Source organism: Dromaius novaehollandiae, chromosome 1 (genome assembly GCF_036370855.1).
Source record: "Dromaius novaehollandiae isolate bDroNov1 chromosome 1, bDroNov1.hap1, whole genome shotgun sequence".
NCBI classification, from domain to species: domain Eukaryota; kingdom Metazoa; phylum Chordata; class Aves; order Casuariiformes; family Dromaiidae; genus Dromaius; species Dromaius novaehollandiae.
In genome coordinates, this window is record NC_088098.1 from 38,987,944 (window position 1) to 39,005,393 (window position 17,450).

The window sequence follows — 17,450 nt, forward strand, 5'->3', positions numbered from 1 at the left end:
CAAGATGTTAAGAATTACAAAGGCATAAAGAACTCTTGCATATGCAATAAGAGGAAGGAGGACTTCACAGTATCTTATACAGAATATAATTAAAGAAAGGCATTCAGAAATACATCCAAGGAAAGGAACTGAGAAGAATTACAATGAAGGAAGATAAAATTAGCAACACTTGCAATACATTTTTCCTGAGCTTTCTACTGGCAGACATCTAATTTATTTAGGATATAAAGATAAGTATTAATTTGTTTCTTCTCTTTTCAAATGAAGGACTCCACAGGTGAAACTTGTTAACATTCAGTTGCTGTGTTCTGTGAATGCTTCCATTTGCCTTACTCTGTTCACGTATCAATTCCTTCTGTGCTGTTTATATGGCAATTAATACAAAGAATGTAATTTCAGTATATTTACAGTACAAGATAACACAAGGTCTTTTCATAAGCGTGTCATACTTACAAAAAGAAATCCATCAAGCAAAAGGGAAAGCAGCTTAAGATAAGCAAAAAGCAATCAATTTTCTTATTTTGTAATTGTACTTCATTTCATAAACAGGAATCAAATATCATTTAATAATAAAATACATATTCAAAATTTTTGAATAAAAATTATTTTTGGTCTCTTATTAAGAAAAACTAACTACTTATATTCAAGATATGCAACAACATACATTTACTAATTTATTATGCTTGAAAATAGTGAAAAAGTACCAGCTCTTTAATCTTTCTTGTGATGTAAGTCAAGTTCTGCTAGCAAAGAAAGCAGAAATCAACTATAAGACATACAAGGACAGCTTTTTAAAGTTGACTAAACACAAATAATATGTATATACCAAAACACAGGAAAGAAAGAGCTAAAACTTGTTTTAATTCAATATGAACTTACCTATTAAGACATCAAGCATTATTTATAACCTATGATCTGAAGGGACAGTGATGAAAATAGATGCCTTTCAGAATTAAAACAAAAACAAAAACAAAAAGGACACACATTCTGACACTAGCTCTTAGTTTACATAAAAAGAAAGCATGTTTTTCTGCCCCAAGGTGAGAACCAAATGGAGCTGGTGACAATGAAAGGAACCAATTAAGCTCAAAAGGAAATATTCTTGTTATGCTTGGAGGAGAGTATCAAGCACCCTTCCATAACGAACTCTGGTGTTCAGCAAGCATCTTCCCTGCTTACACAGTCTGACTTCTTTAAAGCATTGACAGTAAATATACTCTAGTTAATATTTAATTCAAGTAGCTGATGTGATACAGACCTGGTACCAGATTTCTATTTTGGAAGTTCTTCTCTAATGTTATATGACAGTTTGTTGTTTTCTGTTTTCTATTTTGATTAGCTGGTACTGAGCTTTCCAGTCAGTGCTTCTTGCCTCAGTGTGAGATTTTCAAGCAAAAGGAACCTTTTTCCTAACAGGAGAACATTCCTTCTAGTGGGAGATTTCTAAAAATCTGGCTTAAAACCTCCCCTTATGTTCATTAGTCTTGTGTGTTATTCAAATAGGTGAACAGGATACTCTAGAACAAGATAGAACCTGCATTTGTTCAGAGGAGGTTGCTTTTACTTGTAAGTAAGATAGCCTCTAAGCCTGTGTTTTTCCCACTAAAAGACTACTGATTTTTCCATTGTTGGTATTTAAAAATAGTTGTTGCATTAAAGTTTACCACTCCCTCCTGCAAGGCAGCGTGAGCCAGTGACAACTAACTATAACCACAATTTTATTTGCAAGCTAGAATCAGAGTACTGATGGTTTTGTTGGGTGTTTTTTGTTAATAAATCTTTATAGGTAGATAGAATTTGGGACCCCTAATTTGACTTATGTAACAAAACTCAAGTATCAGCTCTCTGAATATATTCATGAAGACTACATTTTAATTAATGTTGAGATTCTCATTTGATCACAAAAGAAACATTACAAAACATTACTCTCAGTACAGGAAATATGTATTGTTAGATGAATCCTTCAGCCTCCAATAGATCTTAAAGGACAATCTAGAAAAATCTTTAGTGCAAATTCTAAAGCCAGAATTACTGTCTTAGAATTGCAAATTCTTCTCATGTATTGTACAGACTTAATTTAGAAATTACAAAAAAAAAAGACTAATCAAAGCAAAGAGTCATCTTCAAAGTCTACAATTTGCATCATAAAGATCATATGAAGTTGCTCTGCTTATCCATACAATAGCCTCTCTTTCTAAAAGAGGCTGCAAATAATATAAGGACTTCAGGTCACATTTACCCCAACTGATGTGTTAAACAAAGCCTAGCTGAGAGAGTTCTACATTGAGGACTGTCAGCTAGCAGTTTAGAGGAAGTTATCTGCTTGTAATATATTACTAGCACAATTTCTTTTATACACACAAATACATACATACACACACATTATGCTCTACAGGTATAGCAAGTCCTTGCAGTACAGCAGATACTACATAGGTGATGTGTCCATGTCCTAAGGTATGCATACAGATCACAGTCTATCCCACCTGCAAGCATATCACTTTCAGAAAAACTAGTAGTCCACCACAGTGTCTGAGCTATCTGGAGAGAACACAAGGTTATGATCATGCTCTCTTCTAAAACCATAATCTTCTGAAAATAGCTAAAGCCATGATTAGTCATATGGTGCCTTGAGTTGCAAAAAACGAGACAGGAAATTCCCTGCAGCAAGTTAACCATGGTCTGTGTAAGAGACCAAGGGAGGAGAAAGATGACAAATAATCATGGAAATGAGTACAGGCAGCTTAGCTGAAATTGAAGGAGAATGTAGACAGGTCATAAATCATGACAGAGGAAAAGAAAAAAAAAAAAAAACCACACACACCCCCCCCACACACACACACAATCCCAAATGTTTTTCCTCAATAAAACTAACATGCAAAAGGCCCTCAACATCCCATTTACATAGAAGGAAGGAAGAAGCAAAAAAAACTACCTCAACATTGAGGGAGAAGATTCCATTAAGTGCACACGCATCCACTGCTTAGAAAAATTCCGCATGTCATCTTCACTTAAAAAAAAAAAAACCTTCCATTAGCACCATGCACGCTACTTCCACCTTAAGTATGTTAAATGTCAGATACAGATTCACACTATCAAGCAGCACAGTCAGATGTTCAATCACAGTAAGTTAAACATACCCACTACTTCAGGTAAGGATTTTATAGCCTTCCCCATTCCTCCTTCTGCCCCCTTCTTATGCATTACCATGGCTTCCGTAAGTTGTAAAGGCATCTGATCAGAACAGAGGTAATCCCACAGAGGGAAGTACAGAGCATTGTATGCTCTCCTCATTAGAAATAAGAATAATAAAAGAATGTACATCTCCAGAATCACTGATATGTTTGGTGTCTGGAGAGCCGGAAAGCACATGGGTCTAAACACTACTATTGCTCCTGATGTTTCTCCTTATCAACCTTAAGTCTTGGCTACAGGTAGATAAAAATGACTTTTCTTTCTGATGCACAGACCTCTTTTTCCCTTTCCAAAGGTTATTCATATATTAACTTCCACTGGAGTATAATCAGTTATTCCATTGTATAGCTTGCACTAGCTCAAATTAACATGTTATCAAAACTTAGATAAAACACAGTTCATTATGCTCAGAATAAATGTATAGTGGCTGTAGAGCGGATGTAACTAGCCCACAGAGGCTAGTCGAAACCTATGGTTTATAGTGCAAAGAGAGTTACCAGAGCTCAGCTGACATACAGTACCTCAATCTGTCACTGTCAGATGAAAAGAGACCGAGCTATTAAACAATGAACTCACAGCAAGTTGATGCCCCTTTCTGACCCACCAAGTCTACAGAATTTCCTCTGCAATTCTCCCGGTCATACTAGCTGTTGAGTCATCAGCAAATCACCGTTACAAGCATTTTATTTTTAACTACTTCAACTACTACAGAGGCGTTGTTTCCCCTAGACTTGATTAAACATAGTGGTAATTAAAGATTAGTGATAATACGTTTGTTACATGGAACAACAGCTGTGCCACTCTTAGTCTTCAATTCTTATCATTCTTGTCATGTTAATATTGACTCCATACCACTTATGTTTCCTGCATTCATTGTTATACCAGAAAAGTTCAGACTTCCTTTTGATACCATTCCACACATCATCCTAATGCCTCTGGATATTGTATTTTATATTTACACATGAATTATGTACTAATACAATCAGTGTGTTTCAACTGTTTAAAGTAAACACTTTTTAAAGTTACTCAGTCCACCAAGAACAGCAGAACAGCAACTTCAAACACTTGTGGGAAAACAGGGTAACATTGGCATTAGTCTTTTATCTCCAAACAACTCAATAACTAACAGATTTTGAGAATGTTTTGTGGAAGAGGGATAGCATCCCTACCTTTCTCAATACAGGGCATTTATAAGGTAATTTATTTTTCAGTCTTTTGTGAAAAAAATTAAGCCAGAGTAACTTTACTTTTTATATCAGCCAACAGCTTACATAGAACAGATGATGATTAGTTACCAAAGTATTTCATTATAAGTCAGTATATGAAACAAAGCCTCTTCCTTCTTGAACAGGATCGAGCCTGCGTATGCACTAATCAAGACAGACAGTCTAGACCTAATAGAGTTTTTGCTGCAATAAGGTATGGCATATACTGAAACCAGTAACTTTAACAGGCCTCTACTATACAAGTTTATTATCTTTTAGTATTCTACCCTAATATTGATGTAACATCATGTTTTTTATATTCCTTTTCTTGAAAGAAATGAAACAAAGCCACCTTCACACTTTGGGAATTTTATTTATCAGAAAAATTCTTGTGACTGATCAGTTTCCATCACTGAAACTAAATGAAATGGATTGTAACCCTTATACGGTCAGACATCTGCAATAAACATAGCTATGTTGCTTTTATTACACAGTCTATAATCAACTGCAGTAAACAGAACAAAGCCTTTTGTGAGATGTTAGAACCTGTAAGAATATCTGTAAAGATCTGCATCTACTTCTGCTCCTGCAGAAATTATAATCTTTGGCAAGTGTGTGCTATAGTGGAGGCCAAACTGATATAGTCTTTCTTTGTACAGAAATTCTATGGCTCTGTAAGAACATTACTGGATGTATGCAAGTTTTAAATGCATTAATTAAAGGACAGATGAATCCTTCAAAAAAATAAAATGCATACATACATCCCCCTACTCAGGAGAAAAGAAATCCACTTTCTAGTATTTGGTTGACTTTAGAGGCTCCCTTCACTAGAAGGTAACCAAAGTCTGAAAAGAGTTTCCCCAGGCCTCTACTGGTATTCTTAACACAAAATCACAAAACAACTTGCCTAACAACTACGCTTAGTTTAGCTTCCATTTATAAGCAACAGAATCAACATTTAATAAAGCATACATACAAAAGCAGCTCCACTTTCAATTGTCTGAGTGTGGGTGTCAATACAGACAAGGAGCAGGCACAACTGCCATCTCCCTATACAAGGAACATTGTGTTCTGTATACATGTCTAGAGCTATGTCAGTGGTATACTCTTTAAGAGGAGAAAAAGATAAGCAATGAATTCAGCAAACAAAGGAGTTATTTCATTTTGATGCTATGCATGGGAGGGTGAAACGCAGAAAGTCACATGGTTCAAATTCAGAGTCATGTCCAAGTAATATACATCACATTATATACATCATATATGTGTTTCAACCAAACATTTTGTACATTTGTAATAGATATTGGATTACACTACTCTAACTGGATATTTAAACTGGCTTAGTTCTCAGCAAGCCACATATAAACTTATTCTTGTGATTGCTTTCCGTTGGAAAAAAAATACTGGAAGTCATAAAAAGAGTTCTCGACTATGCAAGACAAACTCCTCATGCCAAAAGCCTCATAACGGAGCCCTTTTCAGACAAAGATAACATCACACAACTAAGGAAACCTGAGCTCTTCTAGAGCCATATTAAATATTTGTTTTAAGGCTATAGTCCTTCTTTTAGGAAAGTTCGCCAGTTACCAACAATAGTAAACCCATTCTCCTGATGTACTATAGCACAGCAGTTTCTGACTCCCATAGTTGCAAAACAAAGAACTGTAGTTTATGCACTCACTGCTTTAATGCCTAAATAATTTCCTAGCTATTCCTTCCATGTTTAAGAACAGTTATTTGTTTTACTAAGTGTAAAGGCCAACAGGTCATAGCCAAATCTCTACTCTGGACAAACTGCCTCATTCTACACCTTTCTAGGACACCAGCAGCCACGAGGCAAAGAACCAGACTCCTACCAGACTCTTCCCCTCTCCTTTTCTGCACACATCCCCAAGCACAAAGGCATAGGCTGGCATATTCCAGCATGTATCTAAGGCAGGCACATACTAGAAAGTTATGGAAGGAACAGGTTGCATAGGGACTGATAAACTCCTGGAGATTTATTCCAAAACCTTCACATCGCTAAAAGTATTTTTTCCCTGGCTCCTCACATGCATTCTACAGTATTTAGACCATCTGCAACACTGCATAACATGCCCTCTCATGCTATGGCCTGTGTGCAAAAAAGAGCAGTAACCCATAAGCAGCTTATTTACATCAGTCAGAATTTAACATCCAACAGTCAGGGCGGTTATGTAGTATGGAAAAGGGCTTTTATCTCTCACTACGTATCCTCAAACTGACTGATCTTATCCTTTATCTCATAACTAGACAAGGAAAGGTAAGCTTTCCAGTAAACATACGTTTCTTTCTTTAGTACCATTTGAGGAGTATTTAATCACAGCTTTACAGCATTATCAAACATTTTTTAAACATGCAAGAACATACCACCTGAAATTGTTAACAAAGAATACACAAGATAGGTCGAAGCAACACTTAAGCAAGCATTAGCCACATTTTACCTAGTAAAGTGCTCTTGTCTGTAAATGTATCCTTTTCACTACATCTCTGGACAATAGTAAGAAAAAAATGCCTGGAAATAAAAATTTCAAGTAAAAAAAGCCCTGCATCTCAGCAAAATAGGCTTGCTGTATACTTGGCAGATGTATTTCATGATTCTTAAAATCAGTTACATTTCTCCTTTGGAATGCAGCCAAAAATCTTCACTAATTCACAAATTAGAGAAATAATAACTGAACTTATAACTTGTCACACAACTCTCATACCAGCAATACACTGTTCTTTCTACTTGATATCATCTGGTTATAAGCAATAAACACTGTTCATCTTACCATTTGAAATTGTCTGTAAAAATCTACAACATCTAATGAATATGCTTTTGAGAAACAAGCAGAACATATGCCAACCACTGAGATAAGACTTAGGAAAAGGCCTACAGCACACAAGACAAACTTAGTTTGGGAATGTCATCTTTGTCCTTTAAAAAGTCAAGTCAAGTCATTCATAGGTGTTAATTTATTGCTTTTGGAGGTAGGGAGAGGGAAAAAGAGGTGAGGAATCTTCTTAAATTTATTAAAGCTATTCCTGAGAAAAGAGTGTTGGACTTGCTAAAATTTCAGACCACAGTCATGTGTTCTCCTCAGTCTACTGGAACACCAGCTTACTACGGGCTTTAAATAGGTCAATACGAAAACCAACCTATTTTCTTCTAATGCATAATTCCTTAAATAGTTAAAAACTTTCAATCCAAAAATTCACCTGTGATATACAAAACAATGTTGCCACAGATGCATAGCAATACTTAATTTGATTGAATTTTTTTTCCAGACATTTAAATGACCAAAAATAGAGCTGTACTCTCAAGTACAAGCCTTTTAAAAAGCAATTTGCTGGTCCTTAAAATAACCTTCAAAATACCCCGGTTTCTTGTCAGCAGGCAAGCAAAAGATAACTCTGAAAGAAGCAAGTCGTCTTCCCTTATCTCAACAGGACAGTCGTATTAACATCTTGTGCAGTACTCTAATACAAACACTGGGTGACAGGATTACTGCACTAGAATACGTACAAACATACGGATAGCCTATAAAAGCTTATGAAATAGTCCAAGCTTAGATGCAACAAGAACAATTTAAAAAGGAACACAAAGAAGGAAAATGGCTGAGTGTAGAAAGAGGAAGATGAGATGTGCACTCTCCAGTACGGCTTCAACATCTTTGAATCCTTTAGCACTTTCAGAGAGACAGATCTAACATTTTCTTCAGATGAAGAGTCAACACTGCAGACTGTAGTGAGGGAAAAAACTAACTGAAACTCACATTTCCACTTAAGAGTGGGAAGAAAATAAGGTTTATCTATTCATCTCATAACACCAGAAGTCCAAGCTACTTCCTCACAACCAAGATCTCACTTCCCAAATGCCTCTTGCCATCTGTCAAACACTTTTAGCTCCTCTCAAGAGGCTTTTTATGCTACTATACACATTACATCTGCAACAGATTTTCCTGTTGTAGAGTACAGATGGAATAAAATGTTTTGTTTTATAACAAACATAGCAAAACACTGCACTGAACTTAAACTGTGTACAATCCAAAACCAGTTACTCTGAACACAACACTTCTGACTAATGTATTTGCTGCTAATCAGTGTCCTATTACAAGCTCTGTTTCCCAAACATCACTCACACATTTTACTGGGTTCAATACTGCATACATACCTTCCTTTTAAAGGTCAGTGTCAACCCTCAGAACATTAAGCTCTACCAAGTCTCTCTACTATAGTATGAAATTACAAAAATGAGGCAACTAAGACCAAATCAGTGGAGAAGCATACAACTTACTGTTACCACAAGCTGGCCAACTGTTGGTTTCAGGCTACAAAGAGCTGCTTTTACTGCCTTTTAACTGATGTAATTTTTCAAGTGGAGAAACCATCTCCCTGACCATAAGTTAACTTATAAAACCATCTCCCAGATGATAACGATTCTTCAGGTCCAGAGTGGAAGCGAGTCCACAAAGCAGCAACAATACATTTTCTCTACTAATTCCCAGGATCACAAAAGCCAGTGTTTATTTTTCAAAGCAAGTAACTTCTTTTTTGGACCTTCTGGTTTCCAGTAAGACCCTCTGCCACCTGGGAAACTTGCGAAAGCCACGCTAATCTCTATAGTTGCTCATACCCTTTCAACAGAAGGAAGATGGTTACACATGTCTGACATTACCACTGCCGTGACCTCTGAGCCAGATTCTTCTTTCTGTATTGGTGGAAGAGCTGCCAGCAGCAGAGGTAAGGAAGGAAACTGTTGGTAGGCTGAAGTTAAACAGAGAGTATGTGAACCAAAACAAGATGATAACAAAAGAAATCACTTGAGCAAAATCCAGAAAAAGCCCTCGAATATGAATCATAAAGCCTTCTGGAAAAAGTTTTTACACCAAGACCGTGCCCATGGCCTCTTATATCTCAAAATACACATATTTCTGAGATATTTTACATTCAATTACATACATCTTGTAACAGAAGTTAACTGAAAAGGCTGTCTAACAAAATAAAAAAAGCTTCATTAGTTCAATAACACCCACACGAACACAGAATGGGAGGGGGGGGAAATGACAGTCAGTAAAGAATCTTCTGACATTCAGAAGTAGTACTCTTTACTTCCTCACTAACTCACCAGAACAGCCTAGGTGAAGAACCAGAAGCTTAAAACTATGCTGTTTCATTTCCTGTAAACACAGGGATTGCATAAATACACATCTCAAACAGGTTTCAGCCACTGCTCCCCTCCTCAACTGTTCATCTGCCATAGAAGCAAGATCTTCATTAACTGCTTATTACATTAGAAACTGCAACATACCTGATCCAGATTCACATATTAAGCTTTTGGGGACAGTATCATCAACTTTTTTTGCTTGTCCTGCTTCTATTATGTTGCAAGCAAGTGAAGAAAAACCCACACATTTTGCCAGTAAGAATATTCTGTTTCACAAAAAACAGTTCACACTATTTTATTACAGAAGACCTTTTTCTCTCTTCTTTCATGATTCTCTGATTTGTTTAACACTAAAAGTTGTTGTTCTGCTTTTATCACAAATCTGACAACATCGGAGTTTGGGTCTTACCAAAAAAAAAAAATTTTTTTTTGCTTTGTCACATTGGGAAGATTTAACTACACAATAGCATGTATTTTCTATATCCAATTTATTTTCTCTTTGGAAACAGAAGTCAAAGAGTCTAACATGAGATAACATTTTTGACAGGCAAAATCAAAGAAATCCATGGCATGGGAGGGAGTGGGGAGAATAAATTCTCAGAAGCCCCCTCAAAGCTTCACAAAACAAAAGTCAGGTGGGGGGTGAGAGGGGTAGGTGGTATAAATCATCACTGTAGAGATAAAAGCCAAATAACTGATTTGGCAGTTTATTGAACCTTGTCTGAAGTGCTCTGCACAAAAATTCATTGTAAGGAGAGAGACGGAATACCACTTCACACAATATAAAATATGCATAGTTTCTTATACTAGGAAGTTGCACAAGCATTTCTTTGAGGACATACGAGCAGACAAAAAATAAACAGTATGCTTACAAGTATCCCCTAAGAGCCTTCTTGATGATTTCACCACAGCATTAATAGCCACTAAAAGGTTTATTGCAAGTAATTTGATATAGAGCAATCATCAGTAAACTTTATTTCCCCAAAATCTTTTTCTATTGATTTTAAGCATTTTAATTCCCCTGAGAGTAAAGCCCTGTGAGACTACAATATGAAGAAATGAAAGAACAGGAGCACATCAATCTGACTTTTTTTCCTGATTCAGCTCTCACTAAAGTAAGCCGTAGTTAGATTACACCCTTGAAATACATCTACTGACACAAAAGCTAAGCAGAATTTATGACACAGAACTTTTCAAATCCTTTCCTCTGTTGGTCAGCCTGATGTCAGATAGAAAAAACATCATCATCTCAAGGAAGTGAAAGCCTGATTTTATTATGTCAAAACAAAGACAAAAAAAGCAACAGAAATTCTTTATGGAAGAATGAATAAGAAGTGCAAAAGTTCAACATTTTTTTCCTGCAACGTCAGAAAATTCAACTTTATGTTGTAAAGGCTAGCAAGTTTACACATTTGTGACACTTAAAGCACAGGGTTTCAAATACCCCACAAATTCGTGTGTCCTTTAACAGTTGCGGGCAGAAACATGACCTGGATATACATTTTCTGCAATATCAGTTTTTAATTTGACAGGAATGCATGTTTAGAAGAAGCTCTTTCCCTGGCCCATGATCAAAACGGGGGAAAAAAAAAAAAAAAAAAAAAGAGATCAATTCACTGCCAGATCTAAGTTGTATCAATCTTAACAACTCACTTCATTACAGCAGCTTCACAACTCTACAATAATAGAAAAATTAAGGCAAAGAAGCCACGAGTGACCACAACCACACATCTCTGTCTTCTTAGCTAGTTTCAGCTTTTGAAACAAAGGGCATTAAGTCAGCATATGAAAAGCTGCCCTGTATAGTATGTTCACAAAACAGATTACTTCAAAGGTTAGGAGCTTTGAAAAAAAGTCAGCACATCGCTAAAACAGCAAACATCCTTAGAAGCTTGTAGGGAATCCTAAAGAGTTCCTTTCCAAAGACAGTACACATCAGTCAACTGAAATCATATTATTCCCCCCTCCCATAAGACCAGTACTTAGGGATATCAACACTGAACTCCCAGCAACTGGGGAATAGATCTGACAAAGGCAGCAGGGGAAGAGAACCATACACATTTGTGCCACTGCCCATAATGCTACAGAACAACTTTTGATCAACTGCTGTCTTTTCAAAATTGTGACAGTTAGGTAGACATTAAACAAGCATCATCAGGGACTCAACTGTGTAATATTTAACGCATCAAGCATTGATTTCTATTCTATTTTCTGTGATTAAATTGAAATAACTAACTCTAAGAAAATTTCCAGATGAAAAATAGCAGTTTTAAAAGGCTTCCTGTCCTCAGATCCAAAACAGACAAGCAGCAAAACCTCACATTAGAAACATCTTCAGCCACACACACTTTGGTATTAATGGTTTTCCTCCTCCTTTTAGAAAATGAGTATTAATGGTTTTCCTCCTCCTTTTAGAAAATAAGCTCTATACAGCAGCCCTATAAAATATGATTTACGAAGACTGTATTTCAAGGAAACGTTCAAGACACATATGAATTGACACCGAGTATGGCAAAAAAACGTTGCTAGACAACTTGTGAGCACACTTTTTTCCAAAGTGAGCCATTTATAAGGCCTGCTCATAAAGATACAGAGGAACAGCTGGCAGCAGTAAGGGACCAGTTACAATAACAGGGATTTAGGCTTCATTCCCCAGGGAGATTACTTTCCCAGCGTGAGTGGAAGAAGATTACTGACAACCAAAGGAGTGAAATTTTAGCTGCATCTGGTACTTCACACGACTGCCTCCAAGTTGTGGTTTGTGGATCCTTGTGGGTTGAAGGTGCACGGACGGTAATTAAGAGCAACTCTGTCATGAAGTAGGCTTAAGTGTCCTATTAATGCCCTGCGATGCACGGCTTCACTACAAAGCGTTACTGGTCTGAAATAGGGGATAGTTTTAAAACGCCGCTGCGCCTTGACAGCGTGGTCGCAGCGGGCGCGCTAACTCCCCGTTTTTCGGTTTCGGCACGCTACCGGTCCTCAGTTTCAGGGGGACGGAGGAGCCCGCGCGGCCCCGAAGCCCCCCGCCAGGCATCGAGCAGCCTCGAACCACGGCCACACGCACCAGACCGCGGGCACCGCCGCCACAGCGGCGCCCCGCACCGACGGCGAGAGCAGCCGCGCCCGCCCGGCCCAGCCCGGCCCGCGGGGCTCCGGGGCACCTCCGGCTCCCGGCGCGCCCGGAGCGATGGGGACGCAGCCCCGCGGCCGCGCTCTCACCTCGGTGCCAGCGGGAGGCGCGACGGTCGGCGGAGGCCGCTGCCGGCCGGGAGCGCTCCGCTCGCCGCCGCCGCGCTCCGCCCGTGGCGCGCGGCCCCGCTCGCTCGGCCGCCGGCGCACGCGCGCGCGCCCCCCTCAACTCCCACCGCGGTGCAGAGTCGCCGCTTGATTCTCTCATCGGCCGCCGCGCCGCGCCCCCTCCGCGAGCCTGGCGGGCGCACGCGCGCCCCGCCCAGTCACGTGCCTCGTTAGCATTGGGGCCGCCCCCGTCGCTGAGGGGTCGCGTGCGCTCTGCGGCTTCGCTTCCCCCCCCCCCCGCGGCGCGTGCCCGCTCCCGCGGCGCGTGCCCGCTCCCGCAGCGCCGCCCCCTCGCGCGGGCCGTTAGCTCGTCCCGCTCCCGCAGCGCCGCCCCCTCGCGTTCGCCCCTCTTCCGCAGCCCCGCCGCCTCGCGCTGGCCGTTAGCTCGCCGCTGGGCGCGCGGGCCTGTGTCTGCGCGAGCGGGGAGGGCGGGGCAGGGCAGGGTGAGGGGGCTTTTTACCTGTACCTCTCCCAGCTGATGCGCAGTATTTTCATTGCTTTTGCCCTGGGACGAGAAAGGAGACTTCGTAAGACTGCAGGGCGGCTTTGCTGCTGGTCGTGTGCTGTCATCGACTAAGCCGCAGGCCTTGAGTGTTTTTATCTGTGTGACACCTGGAGGTGCTGGCAGACCTACCAGCTGTAGTCGGTAAAATCCAAGTGAGAGGCTGGACAATTATCAGTATTTTTTCCACAGAATAACTTTTGTCCATTCAGATACAGTGGTCTAGAAGCTAAACTCTGAGCCTCAGCCCCTTGCTGTTTCCTATTTCCTTCCAGCACAAAGAAAATCCTCTGAAGCAGTTTTGAAGGAGAGAAGTCCTGTATATCAGGCTGACTTTGGTGTCTCCATCCCTCCTGCAATATGAGGTCAGTTTCTCATCCACCTTCATCCATAGGGGCAGGTCCTAGAGGAGGAGATAGGAGACTCTGAACTTGCCCCTTTTACCTGCGGGAGATCCTACCATGGCTCAGGATGATGGCTTTAATGAGTACCTGGAAATGTATAACAAATATTCTTAGGCCAACAACATGTTTTATGATAAGACTGAGGTACCAGTGCGGGGCTAAAAGAAGAAAGCTGCTATAAGGGAAGCTGTGGGAAGTATAATTGTTTTAAAGCTGGGAAGCACTGAGGGACTGAGGTAGGAAGGAGGATTCAAAGATCATTCCAAAACAAACAAAAAAAGCACAATATAATCTGAAAGGCAAAACCAAGACATTCTGGGGGGATAGTTGGAGGGAGGCCTAGCTGGGAGGGAGCTACTGAAGTTCATGGTGTTGGATTTTAATTTTTTGTTATAAGCAACTTTCTTTCAAGGAGCACTACTCCTTCAAGTAGATACTATAAATTGTACTGAATGTTGGAAATAGTTCAGTGATAAATAGCATAAAAGCATTGTAGTAATCATTAAGTGTGTTGTAATAATTTAGGCAGCAAAAAAAATAGTAAAAATGGAAGTAAAATGTTCTCTGAATAAAACCCATAATTCTACAAGTGAGATGGTCTTCAATTATTATGCCAGGAAGAACATCATTTTGGAATTTTTTTTTCAAAATGTGCCCCCTCAGAGCAGTTTTAAACATGTCATTGGTAGTATAACACCACAATGAGCAGCTTTCATATCATGTTGTCATATTTAAAATAAAATGAATACATACCTCACAGTTCTATCATCTGCCAGCTGGCACAAATGAAAACAGTTGTAAAGTGCTGAGTAAGTTTTGGAGATGCTAAGCATCTTCTCTTTCCACTTATTCTGAGGGGAACTACTGTCAGTGCATTCAGAAAATATTTGGCATCTTGAGCATTGACCTGCTAAGCAATGAAACAAAAAAGCAGTCAAAGGATTAATGTATTCAACTCTGAAAATAAACCTTGTAGCTCAATCTATTTTTCATAGTATTATCTGCTCTACCTCAATTATGTAGCAGTGTCACTAGGAGTCCATTATCTTGGGCTAATATTCCACTCACAGTCTTTTCATTCTGTTCCTTGAATAATGTGAGTTAATTAAGGGACTGAGTATTATTTCCTCAGTACTTTTTAATACCTCTCTAGGAATACATATTTATATATTCCTGAGTATGGAAGATTCCTTATTCTTCTCAGCAATTAGGTATAAAATGTTGCAGAGAACAATTTTGTTTTCATTATTTGAAAGACAGGATTTAAAATTTCTTTTTATAAAACTTTCTATAATTAAGCAATAGTTGTCCCCAAAGGAGGACCCTGGAATGAGATCATTCACTCTGACAAGAGTTAGGCACTAGGGCTTTCTCACTGTGGAGCTGTAATCCATAAGGTCATTTGTGGTCTATCTAATGGATTGAGTCTAGCTTGGGAAGCAGCAGTTCTGTTCATGTGTTCAGATCATGTTTTGCCTTGTGACAGATTGCAGTTCTTTTAAAGCTATTTTCAAAGACACTATATTTTGCACTTTAATATTCTGAGAGCTCCAAAAAAACCATGGAAGTTCTTAAAGTTGTGCCAAACTCTCACGGATGGGTCACAATTTTAGATGTACAAGGAATATGATACCAGGCAGCTGCTGGCAGCCAGGAATTGGATCACTTAATGGGCATTCTAGGACTCCATACTGTGCTTGGTCCCTTTTCCATATTATGCTTTTTCCTTTTCCTGCAGGGCACTAGTAAACTTCTATTCCTTATTCCTTAGAGTGCTTTCTTAGCAGTACAGAGTTCTTGTATTTGGATTTGTGGTAGAAGGTGGAGGTTTATAGCGTGAACCAAGACAGCCAAAACAATTTATGGAGAGTCATAGACCTCTGTTAATGTGGCTTATACTGAGTCAAATAAAAGTTAATAAAGGTTTTCATAGGCGGTGCAAACCTGGAATATGTAACAGAGAAATTTTGTAAAGGATTCATCTTATAGCAGAGGGAAAAATGATTTGAGGACCCAGAATACTGTTGAATAGTAGATATATGAGCATGTAGTAGGTATGTATGGGTATAGGTATATAGGTATATATATGTACAGTTATGTATGAGCTTAGACCTCACTCATTAGGATGGTCAGGTAGAAGAAACACCTAACAGGCACCACAGATATATTCACTAGGGAAAGTGTGTGCTTGTGTTGTATGTGTCTGTGTAACAGATCTGTTGGGAAGCATGCCTGTGACTAGATATAAAGCAAAGGGAGGCCCTCAGTTAGCAGGGAAAGAAAGAACTCCTTTTCCTATAGGAAAGTCTCAGTTATCAATCCCTCTTAATATATATGTGGCAGTAGAAGTGGTAACTGCTCTGAAAAAGAGTAGGAGGTCTGTTCTGTCCTTGAAATATGTCTTTCAGTAGGGCATATGCCTTTCTTTAGAATAGCAGAGATAACAGGCAATCTAAAGCCTGTTATGACCTTTGAGGTCATTTAGTCTGCATCTTCTGTGCAGGATAAAATTTTAATAATATATTGAAATAAGCCCTTTATCTCAGTTATCTACAGCTGCTTCTTCCTGGCTCAGCTCTTGCAAAAGGAGCAGTGAAAGGGTGAACAAGATTGTTGCTGAAGTGGGAGTGCTAGGCATGAACATCCTCCCAAGTGTGGGAGCTCGTGGCAGGCCTGCATCTCTCTTCTCACTTCACTTGCTTCCTAAGTTCATGTGTTCTCTGCTGTGTGTTCAGAAAACATGATAAGGTAGTTTAGAGTTTAATTTGAACAATAAAAGGGCACAGCTTTTTGTTGTGTTGTTGCACTTAGCTTTAGGGGCTGCTGAGGTGTGGTTAGGGCCCACAGATGCTATAGGAATACAAACAAGTAATGATAAGAAAATTTGCATTACTCTGAGATAACATACTTGCAGAGTCACTAGAGGATTATTCACTGTAATCCTGGTAGGTGTTATCTTATTATCTAGTCATAATACCACATGGCATTCCACTGGTAAGGTAAAACAGAACAAAAGACTAAAAGGAACAGCAGACTCTGAAGTAAGGTGATAGTTCTGCAGTCCTGTCAAGGGAGCCTTCTCTCCTCCCCCTTTTTTCCTGTTTATCTGGAGCATATAGCATAACTTTTTGCAACATCTGTAGCCACAGAGATCTAATTAGCCTCTGAAAATTAGAAAAAAAGATCAGAAATGTACTAGAAATCTCATACTGAAAACATTAATATGAAATATATCAACAACTTCCTATCCTGAGTAAAGCTGTTCCTTGCTTACTCTTGTGAGAAGTTTTGGCTTCACACATCGCTCAAAAAAATTGCAGTTTTTGTTCTCACCTTGAAAAGATTTTATTTTGAAAAGTTGAAATGCAGTTCTTGGTTATAATTACAAAAGCAGCTGGGATTGGGCCGGAAGAGAATGGCAAATATTTTTTTAGTTAAAAGTTTACCTAACATGCTTTTTTAGACTTTTCTTACTACGAAAAAAAACCCAAACCACTTACAGAGGTCCTCTGTTGCCCTCTACGGGGGAGTGTTAGCATTGCTTCTAGAGTAATGAGCTCTACGGCCACTGAGTTACTTTTTGCCAAGAAGCAAAACAGTAAATGCCTCATTGCGTTACTGTGTTCTGTTTTGGAGAAATTATCTGTATTGTCACATCATTCATTAATTAAAAAGGACTTATT

At 39.1% G+C, this 17,450-nt stretch overlaps 1 protein-coding gene across 6 annotated transcripts in view; it reads right to left on the minus strand.

The window, feature by feature from the left end:
* Positions 1-13,040, minus strand: part of OSBPL8 (oxysterol binding protein like 8) — a 100,741-nt gene extending 87,701 nt beyond the window's left edge. For 2 of the 6 annotated variants that reach the window (XM_064509309.1, XM_064509298.1), the window contains exons 1-2: positions 12,784-12,901; positions 2,933-3,007 (exon numbers count right to left, since the gene is read on the minus strand). Coding sequence is in view for 2 of the 6 variants with exons in the window: in XM_064509287.1 (XP_064365357.1) it covers positions 12,784-12,961 (178 nt within the window). In the remaining 4 variants the exon portion in view is untranslated. Of the gene's footprint in view, positions 1-2,932; positions 3,008-12,783 lie in introns of all 6 variants that reach the window. The other 4 variants (XM_064509287.1, XM_064509280.1, XM_064509305.1 and 1 more) reach the window with 2 other exon arrangements.
* Positions 13,041-17,450: the final 4,410 nt, after the last annotated feature.